We start from the raw sequence: 10086 nt of genomic DNA on the forward strand, positions 1-10086 counted from the left end.
GCTCTTCCGTTTCAGCTACTATGGCTTTCCATCCAGCAACCCGGTCTTCCCCTCTCAGTTCCTGGGGCCTGGCACCTGGGGGCACACTGGCAGCAATGGTAGTTTTGAGAAGAAGCCAGACCTCCATGCTCTGCACAACAGCCTGAGCCCGGCCTACGGTGGTGCTGAGTTTGCCGAGCTGCCTGGCCAGGCTGTTCCCACGGACACCCACCGCCCCACCCCCCACCACCAGCAGCCTGCTTATCCAGGCCCCAAGGAATATCTGCTTCCCAAGGCCCCTCAGATCCACCCAGCATCCAGGGACCCCTCTCCCTTTGCACAGAGCTCCAACTGCTACAATAGATCCATCAAGCAAGAGCCAGTAGACCCACTGGTCCAGGCCGAATCTGTACCCAGAGACCCTGGTAAGATGGGCAAAATGCCTTTGCCCGAGGCATCTCAGAATGGGGGTCCCAATCACCTATGGGGACAGTACTCAGGAGGCCCAAGCATGTCCCCCAAGAGGACTAACAGTGTGGGTAGCAGCTGGGGTGTGTTCCCTCGTGGGGAGAGCCCTGCCATCGTTCCTGATAAGCTCGGTTCTTTCGGGGCCAGCTGCCTGACCCCTTCCCACTTCCCGGATGGCCAGTGGGGGCTGTTCCCTGGTGAGGGGCAGCAGCCAGCCCCCCAGCCTGGAGGACGGCTGCGAGGCAAACCGTGGAGCCCCTGCAAGTTTGGGAACAGCACCTCGGCCTTGGCTGGGCCCAGCCTGACTGAGAAGCCATGGGGCCTGGGGGCAGGGGATTTCAACTCTGCCCTGAAAGGTGGTCCTGGCTTCCAAGACAAGTTGTGGAGCCCCCTGAAAGGGGAGGAGGGACGGATTCCAACCCCGGCAGCGAGTCAGCTGGACAAAGCCTGGCAGTCCTTCGGTATGCCCCTGGGCTCCAGCGAGAAGCTGTTTGGGGCCCTGAAGTCCGAGGAGAAGCTGTGGGATCCCTTCAGCCTGGAGGAGGGGATGGCTGAGGAGCCCCCCAGCAAGGGGGCAGTGAAGGAGGAGAAGGGCGGCATGGAGGAGGAGGAGGAAGAGCTGTGGTCCGACAGCGAGCACAACTTCTTGGACGAGAACATCGGTGGCGTGGCCGTGGCCCCCGCTCACGGCTCCATCCTCATCGAGTGTGCCCGACGGGAGCTGCACGCCACCACGCCCCTCAAGAAACCCAACCGCTGCCACCCCACCCGCATCTCGCTGGTTTTCTACCAGCACAAGAACCTCAACCAGCCCAATCACGGGCTGGCCCTCTGGGAGGCCAAGATGAAGCAGCTGGCGGAGAGGGCACGGGCGCGGCAGGAGGAGGCCGCCCGGCTGGGCCTGGGCCAGCAGGAGGCCAAGCTCTACGGGAAGAAGCGCAAGTGGGGTGGTGCCCTGGTCCCCGAGCCCGAGCATAAGGAGAAGAGGGGGATTGTCCCCACCCGGCAGGCGCTGGCTGTGCCCACAGACTCGGCGGTCACCGTGTCCTCCTACGCCTACACGAAGGTCACTGGTCCCTACAGCCGCTGGATCTAGGTGCCAGGGTGCCAGCGTACCTCAGCGTCGGGCCCGGCCCGAGCTGCCTCTGTGGTGCTTTTGCCCTCACACCTGGGGGCGGGTTGGGGGTGCAGAAGTCTTTTTATCTATATATACATATATAGATACACATATATATGTATTTATGGTCCAAACCTCAGAACTGACCCGCCCCTCCCTTCCCCCCACTTCCCCAGCACTTTGAAGAAGAAGCTACGGCTGTCGGGTGATTTTTTTCGTGATCTTAATATTTATATCTCCACGTTGGCTTTTTTTCCCCCCTTGTTTGGGGGGCTTTTATTTTCTCTTGTTTTTAAAACTCTATCCTTGTATATCACAATAATGGAAAGAAAGTTTATAGTGTCCTTTCACAAAGGAGTAGTTTTAAATTCCATTTAAAATGTGTATTTATTGGATTTTTTAAAAAGCGACAATAGTAATGGTAAAAGATGGGCAGGAAAAGCCAGAAGTGCTCACTCCTGCCCAGTCTTGCTGGGCCCGGCGAGCCTGGCCCTTTTGGGAGCTGACGAGGTTCTCTCAGCCATCTGCCCCTCATGAGCCAAGTGCAGATTGTAGCCACCCAGTCCATCCCTCCGGACAGATAAGCCTTCCCTTCGGGGGAGGGAGCCCTCAGGACGGCCTCTGTCCTCTCCGGCAGGATGGGAGAATCTGTAGAGAAACATCTGGGGCCCCTTTTCCAGGCACCAGCTTGGAGTCAGGGGGAAGGGGCAGCTGCACCCCAGGCCAGGCACCTGAGAGGCTGGTATAGATTTCCCCAGAAACCAGGTTGGAAGTAGACAGCTTCAAGCTTGCTAGTCTCCACACTGAATCCTCTCTGTCCGTTATTTATCAAGTCATATGATGTGGTTCCCTAGGCAGCACCTCGTGATGGAGCTGGAGTTGAGAGGCTCTTAAGGAGCCTTTTCCACCAAGTCGACGAGCCAGTGAATACTGGGCTGAAGGAATTTGCCTTAGTGGCAATTTTTAAAAAGCCCCAAAGTCCATGCTGATACCGAAAAAGGGCTACTGTATCTTTAAAAACCAGAAGTTGAACCCAAGCTGTGAAAAGCCGGCGTTGCCCCGTGTGCAGCGCTGTGCAGAGCCTGGTGCTGTAGTATTGTGCTGGGACTTCCTTGACTCGGGCAGGTTGCATCCTGCAGGAGCTCAGCACACCAGTGTAACAGCAGTTAACACATCTCTCCTTATTCCTGGATTTTCACATTGGACAATGGTGCATGCCTCACACCCAAGCCCACCCCCTCCATGCTGTCATTTGAGGAGTGGGCCTACACTTAACAACTTTAAAACGCAAGAGTCAAACATTTTCAGCAGGTAGCTATGATTTTCCTCCCTAATTGGTGCCATTTCTCTATTCAGTCATTTTCTCCTTTCCTTCCTCCCTTTTCCACCCGCTTTAACACACCCGTTTGAAAATTCTGGTGCATTCGTTTAGCTTTTCGAAATGAGAATGTGGTGCTTAATTTTCACAATATTGTTGAGAGAGGTTGGGGCCTGGCAGGTAGAAGCAACATTCATCGACAGCAAGTCACACTTCTTGGAGTTTTTGTTTTTCCTGTGGTATTAGCAGCAGTTATATCAATGTGGATGTGTGGTGAATGGGAGGCTTCATCAGGATGCACAGAGGGGAATATGGCCACACAGTGAATGAGAACCAAGCCCTGAGAGAAACATCAGATATTTATTGAGCAGTTTTATTCAGATGTGGGTCTTCGTAAAACAAGTTTAACAATCAGATGACGATGCTAAAGGCAAGTTCCTGAGCTTCCAGGTGCCTTGTGTAAGAGCAGAGAACCGACCCGCTGGGTGTTTACTGTAACTGTTCCGGAAGCACTGGCGGAGAGTCGTTGTAAGATGTCCTGAGCATTTATGTGGTCTGGTTTTAACTGTAAATAGTGAAAGATTTTTTTAAGCACTTTTGCCTAGATTTAAACAGCAACTTGAAAAAAAAAAAAAAGTATGTTTTAACATGTAATTGTGGGAGAAATTGTAAATAGTAGCTGAATATTTAACGTGCTTTGTCTATCCTTCACTTTTACCATATTCTGTAAAGTTGCATTTATTTTACAGGACAAAAATGAAATATTATTGCTTTTGAAATAAATACCCAAGAGCTTATCAGGATTTAGAATTATTCAGAACTCAGATTTATAGGAAAACCTCTGACCTTCAGTTTGACAAGCTAAAGGAAGCAGAGTCTTTAATGAGCATGCTAATTTTCTAGTTTTGAGGAAAAGTGGGGTCCTTTAAATGCTATTTTGCTTATCGCATCAGTACTTTTATGCAGGTCTCATTTGACTCCGTGCTTAGGTAGATACGGGGGTGCCTTGAAAACTTCATTTTAAATGATCTTAAGCAAGAAATACAATATTTTACGAAATATTTGGAGAATGTGACCGTCTGTATGACCCGGGAAAGCCCCAGGTTGGCTGTTGGTTTGGAAGGTCCCGAGTGTAACCCAGGTGATTCTGATACTTGGCATGTGTGAATCTTCCTGATGTATGTTAAATATACTCTTCCCCTCGTCACCCTTTGGTAGCAAAGCCATTAGCTGAAAAGAGAATCCAATACAAGCTAAAAGCATGTGATGTCTGTCCCCCCAGCTCAAACAGCCTTTGGTGCATAAATTTCTAGATTAGCAAACAGGCTGCTGAGAGGTGAGTCAAGAGGCAGTCTCCATTGGATGTTCCCATCCCCTCAGAATGGTGTTTCAAAAATTAGGTGGTGCTGGTGCCATGCTCAAGCCCATGCTGATTTGTACACACTACATGTATAACCTACCTCAAATCTCAGTCATTAAAATTAGCATGCTTTAGACGTATATTTAAAAAGTAACTATGCACAGCTCTTTATCCCCCCCTTGCTGCTGAAGGTTTCTTAAAGAGAAAAATCAAATTTTTATTTTTTACTGGCACTATCATTTTTTAAGTCCTAAAGATGATTAACAGACATTTTTATCATGAGAAGAAAAACAAAGCCATTGCAACTAAAGAACCTAACAGCATGACCAAGTTTTAAGAGTAATATTATAGCAACAGAAAATGATGGAGTCTTATAGTCATCTCCCCAGTGTGCCCTGTCCACAGACATCACCCACACACGGTGCAGACATTTGGTTCCTCTTGCTTCATTTTGTTTTCCCTGCCTTTTGTGTGCAAGGGAAGTGCTTGCAAAGTTCTGTGCTAAGAGATTTTTAAAATAAAAATCGCTTCGCAGCAGGTTCTCACAAAATAACTGGTGCTAGCTCAAGAAACCATTATCTAACCATCAGAGATCTTGACTAAAGGTGTTTTGTGGATTCTGAGGTCTTTTGTTTTTGTTGTTTGGTTTGTTCTTTGGCAGGGCCTAAGTTCCCCACACGCTGGCTTCGTGGGTACTGCTTTACCTTCTCACTGAGATGACAGTGGTGTGCATGGAAAGAGATCATACCCTGTCCCCTCTTGGTCCTTCCACCAGCCTCTCTTGGATACAGTAGTGTGCAGAGCAAGGGATTTTTTAAGTGCTAAAGCAAAGAAAGAAGTAGCAGAGCTAAACTGCTGTGTACCAAACAGCAGTAGGTTTTTGAGGACAGTTGACAATGAAGAGTTGGTAACCTGATTTCATTGAGAGAAATCCAGCCAGACTTTGTGATGTTTAACCACCGCCAGATCTCAGATCAAGGCAGTGCTGGTGGGAAATTAAAGTAACATCCCTGACGTGCCTCAACCAATCTCTCTTTCCTTTTGTTACTGAAGTGTGTCCTATGGACTAGAAAGCATTTTTATGAAATGAAATAGTCTAAATAAAATGGTGCTATGGTGTTTTAATGTGACTGTCCTTGATCCTGTCCTGCTGAGGTGCTATCAAGGTTCTGAAACCACAACCAACCAAAAACAAGGTGGGCTCCAGTCTCTCTTGGCTTCCCCTCCCCTCCCCCCTTTTGGTGCTGTCTCCTTAGACCTCTGTTTACCGTGCTATAACCTGCTCTGAGCAGTTTTGTTTTTTGTTCCTCCCTTGGTGGCCAAACACAGAAAGGCAAGTCGCAAAGGCAGCTAGCTCCCTGACGGAATGGGAGTGGGCTTGCCTGGCTTGGCTGGTGCTCTAGTTTTAATCTGTCCTCTCAGGCCTAATGAGAAAGGAAGGGCGAAGGGCTTTTTTTTTTTTTTTTTTGAGGAAGGGGAGTCAGGTTCTCCTGCCTCTTTTAACATGGCAAGTATTTTCATAGACAAGGACACACATTCTCCTGTGGTCCAGGGTGCCACGTAGATGTCTCTGAGAGTCTCAGAGACACTCTGCACACCATGGCAGATTAGACAGATCTCCTTCCTCACCTGGCACTGGTCAGGGCCATGTGGGCAGGGGGTTCCTTTCTTGGCTCCTTGAAGCCTTTGCCCCAGCGTTACTTCTGCCTGTCATTGGTAACCCGTCATGTTCAAACTAAAGGAAAAAGCTTTCTTTGTTCATCCGATGCCACTGAGGCTGCTTTTTTAGTTGGTGCTATTCTAAATTTCTTCTTGGGTCCACAAAAGTTGATGTTTTAAAAACTCAACGAGAAGCTCCATTTTGTGTCATCCACTGTCACAATAATTTTTTTAAATACCTCAAAAACAGGACATCATGACAACTTCGGTAAGGTAGATTCCATGAGGGTCGATGCCTGCAGGTTGTCCATTTGATTACGTACTTGACCTTGAAGAATCTCGGGTCATTTTATTTTTCATTCATTCTTCAGCAGTTAAAATGGCAGAATGCCTAAAGGAAGGAGCATGGTTGACTTTATTTCATTTTCTTCTTAAGTTTTGCTTTTCTATAAAATGTGAATTTCCTATACCCATCTCATTGAGCTTTTTCAGTCATTGTTGCTGTCATTTGAAATGACTCCCTCGAAACCTAGTTTTATTAGCCAGCTGCATCTACAGTAGTACATGGCCAATTTCAACATACCCTGGACCAAAACGAACACTTTTTGAGGTGCGTTCCCCCAGCACAGGTTATACAGTCCCATACCCACGTGTGCAGAGAGTTTTTTCTACCTGTGAGGCCTCTGTCTTGGCGCTCCCAGCCCTTCCTCCCACTGAGCTGCCCACAAGAGCAAAGCAATAGGCTTCTCCCCTGAGCAGAGACTGCAGCACAGAAATGCAAGGTCTAGCGTTGCTTTTTGCCTAAGAATCAGTGAGCGATTTGGCCTACTTCCTCGTTTGCTTCTATTCTGATATCAGGGATGCTTTTTTGTAGTGGTATTATTTGGTCTCTCTTCTCATTTTGACTACCCGTTATTCAGGGATAACTTGTCACTATTCACATGGGGATTTGCAAAATACTATTTGGCTCATTTGAACATCCGGATTTTCTTGGTTCCAATATTTTTTTTCTTTTGAGGGAAAAAAAGGAGGAGAAAACAGGAGTGATGTTTCTTTTTCATGTACTCCAATTTCAGAAGAAACAAGGGCAGGTCATATTGTGGCATATACATGCATTCGACTTAATCTAGAACCCCTGTAGTGTTTTGATGTGTTTTATTTCTTCTCTCTGAATTCCTGTTTGGTTACTTGGCTTCCAATGGAGGTGAACTTAACAACCATACTTGAATATTCCGTCTTGACTTTGTAACTGTGGCTACTTGAAATGAAGTTTATCTGGGGTTGATGGATGAATGGTAGATTTTTGCAATGTCTCAAGGCAATAGGATGTGTATTATTAAACTGTAGATATTCTTAGTACAGTAAATTTATGCTGATAATTTTATTTTGTATAATTTTTACCTTTTTGTTAATATTTTTCCTCCTACTTTATTGGTTTGCCTCCTGAGCTACCCCTCCTTACCCTCCCTTATCCCCCAGTGTTTCAGTAAATTTAATTTAGGGTGCCTAGAAATTGCAAGTATGTATCCTTTTTTGATTTGTATTTTATTATAATTTACACAAACAACTGGGTTTGTGAACTGTATTACTTCTGGTATCTTTAAAATATTGTGGGTGTTTTAATAAATTTTATATTTATTTTTTGCACTCAAATTCCGTGTGGACCCTTTTTCCCCCCAACCCCAAAGCAAGCTCAAGTTGTTGCATGTGAGATTGCCCGTGGTCCCACCCCCACCCCCACCCCCTGTGGGCTGTAGATGCACAAATAAAGCCCTCGCTGATAGCAGCGAGAGAGCCTGTCCTCGTCCCCTTCTGCCACTTGCAAAGAGTAGTGTTCAAAGGCTGTCAGCTGTCGAAGCTGGCTATAAAGGGGGAAACGGAGATGGCTTTTGCTTTCTTTACCTTTTATCTTTGTCTCCTTTTTTCATTCAGTTTGGAGACCACCCCATTAAAATCTTTCACTTCTATCGCTTCTCAGCCTTTCAGCTAGGATCAAGTGTAGTATATTTTTATCAGTTTAAAATTGTTCACTTCTGATATGTTTGCTAAAGGATCACCGAATCCTGCTCAAGTCTGATGGCCTGAATGCCACGTCTAGTAGAGAGTGCCAGATACGGAACCCTAGATTCTGTTGTCCCTGGGGCGAGGAGCTTTCCCATAGGATCCCATGCCTGGGCTACCTCAATTCAGATTGCCAGTGTGGTGGCTGATTCTAATTGTGAAAAAGGGAATCAAGGAAACTAGAAGGGCACGTGGCAGGGGAAACTATCCCCTCCTGCTTGAAATATTTGCCTGAAATTGATTCAGGGTCTCAGAGAGACGAGCATCCCCGCCATGCATAAAGACCTCAGCATTCTTTCTAGTTGATGACAACATCCCGTTAGGTCACTACAGAGGAGAGCAGAGCGCCTACCTCTGGGCACAGTAGTGAAAACCCCACAGTCCTAACAGGGCTCCAGACGACTGTCTCAAACTTTCATCTCTGTTATGTTTCACTTGCAAAGTGACCCTCTGGAAATGCCTGGGTGTGCATGGCTATCAGGGGTCCGCACACATTTGCATGTTTTACAAACGTGGGATTGCATTGTGTTTGGTAAACTGCCTTCCACTTGACATCTGTGGGTTGAAAGAGACCTAGTCCAGTCCCCTTCCCCAGCCCCTGTTGTGTGGGCCCCATTTCCAGGACCTGAGGTGAGGGCTGGGAGATTCCTGCTTCAACAGGGGCTGACTCAATACTGGGTAACTATAAATATGCTTTCATCTCTTCTTATACAAATTCCATGTTAAATATAGAAAAATAGAAGACCGAAGTTTTAAAAATTATCTCAAATCCCACTACAAGAGAACCACATATTGCTTGCAAACATTTTCTGAGGGTGTAAATACAACTATTATGAGCAGTACATGTATTTTTTAAATGGATTAATATGGTAATACTTTGTTGTGATCTCTTCCACTAAATATATCTTTAAATACCAGTGATACAGAACTACATCTTTTTAAAGAGTTACTTAGCATTTCATTGTATGGATATAGAAGCATTTAATCACTCACATACTATTGAACTCTAAGCCCCACCCACTGAACTTCTTTCTCCTCTAAGAAGCATCCTAATTAATCCCTCTGCCACATGTCCTTAATTCCTAAAACCTTCCTGTGACATAGTTCCAGACTCTGTCCTACCTATTTCCCCTGACCCCCGTTCACACCTAGAGCATCCTTCTTTATATTGGGATCTCTGGGAATGAACACTGTCCCAGATGGCTTCTGGCTGGCCTAAGCCAAGCACAGAGACACCAAAGAGCCCCACATCTGGACACATCATTTTTATAAACACACACCAAGGTTTATTAACTTTTTAAGCAGCCGAGAGCTGTGTGGCTCAGTGAAAAGAACGTGGCTCCTTCATTTCCCAATCATGTCGTGTGAGATTAGCCATTTCATCTACCTGTGTCATTTTCTTTATCTATAAAGCAAGCCGATTATACCACATAAGACTGATATGAGGATCTAAAATAATACTACAGTAAAAGTACCAGGTATTCGGAACATGGCAAGTAATAGAAGCTGCCATTATTACTCTTGGCATATACAAAACTTTAGGGCACTAAAGAGTTCGAGACTAGTCATCGACCACAGTAGTTAGGTGAACTACTGCCAAGTCAGGCCCCTCACCTCCAGGCTTTACGCACTTCATCTTGTGTTTTTAATTCTACACACAGCCTGTGAAGCTTAGTCATTTTAAATATACTGTTTAACTCATCCTCCTATTTTGAATCTCAATTTCATCATTATTGGTTTAGTCTACCCAGCTACGCAAACTTCTGCTGACGCTCTTGTGGGCTCCTTAACCTCGGAGAGCTGTCGTCTCTATGTCTCCCATGCACACGGGGAAATAACAGGCGCTTACCATCGTGTGAGAGGAACCGAACCCTTTAACACCCCCGCGGCTTGGTGGTTCTGCTGAAGTTATATCCAACGCACATAACCCGGTGTCCATTCCCATCAGAGCCACGGCCACCACAGAAGACACGAGAGCACCTCCCATAGAGAACACCATCAAAGCTTGTCAAAATCTAGATCCTTCCAACCCCACCCTCACTCCTATCCCTGGAAGCCTTGGCAGGTGCCTGCTTTTCTCTACCGAGAAGCCCAGTCCCAGACCCAGTGAACTTGACCAATTTA

General features: G+C 46.4%; 1 protein-coding gene across 1 annotated transcript in view; it reads left to right on the forward strand.

Annotated features, from left to right (window-relative positions):
- Positions 1–3679, forward strand: part of TET3 (tet methylcytosine dioxygenase 3) — a 96497-nt gene extending 92818 nt beyond the window's left edge. The window contains 2 exon segments of the mRNA XM_025049323.1: positions 1–8; positions 10–3679. The exon segment at positions 1–8 is cut by the window's left edge and continues 248 nt beyond it. Coding sequence (XP_024905091.1) covers positions 1–8; positions 10–1543 — 1542 coding nt within the window. The 3' untranslated portion in view covers positions 1544–3679.
- The last annotated feature ends 6407 nt before the right edge of the window (positions 3680–10086 follow it).

Source organism: Pteropus alecto, unplaced genomic scaffold (genome assembly GCF_000325575.1).
Source record: "Pteropus alecto unplaced genomic scaffold, ASM32557v1 scaffold100, whole genome shotgun sequence".
Taxonomy (NCBI): Eukaryota; Metazoa; Chordata; class Mammalia; order Chiroptera; family Pteropodidae; genus Pteropus; species Pteropus alecto.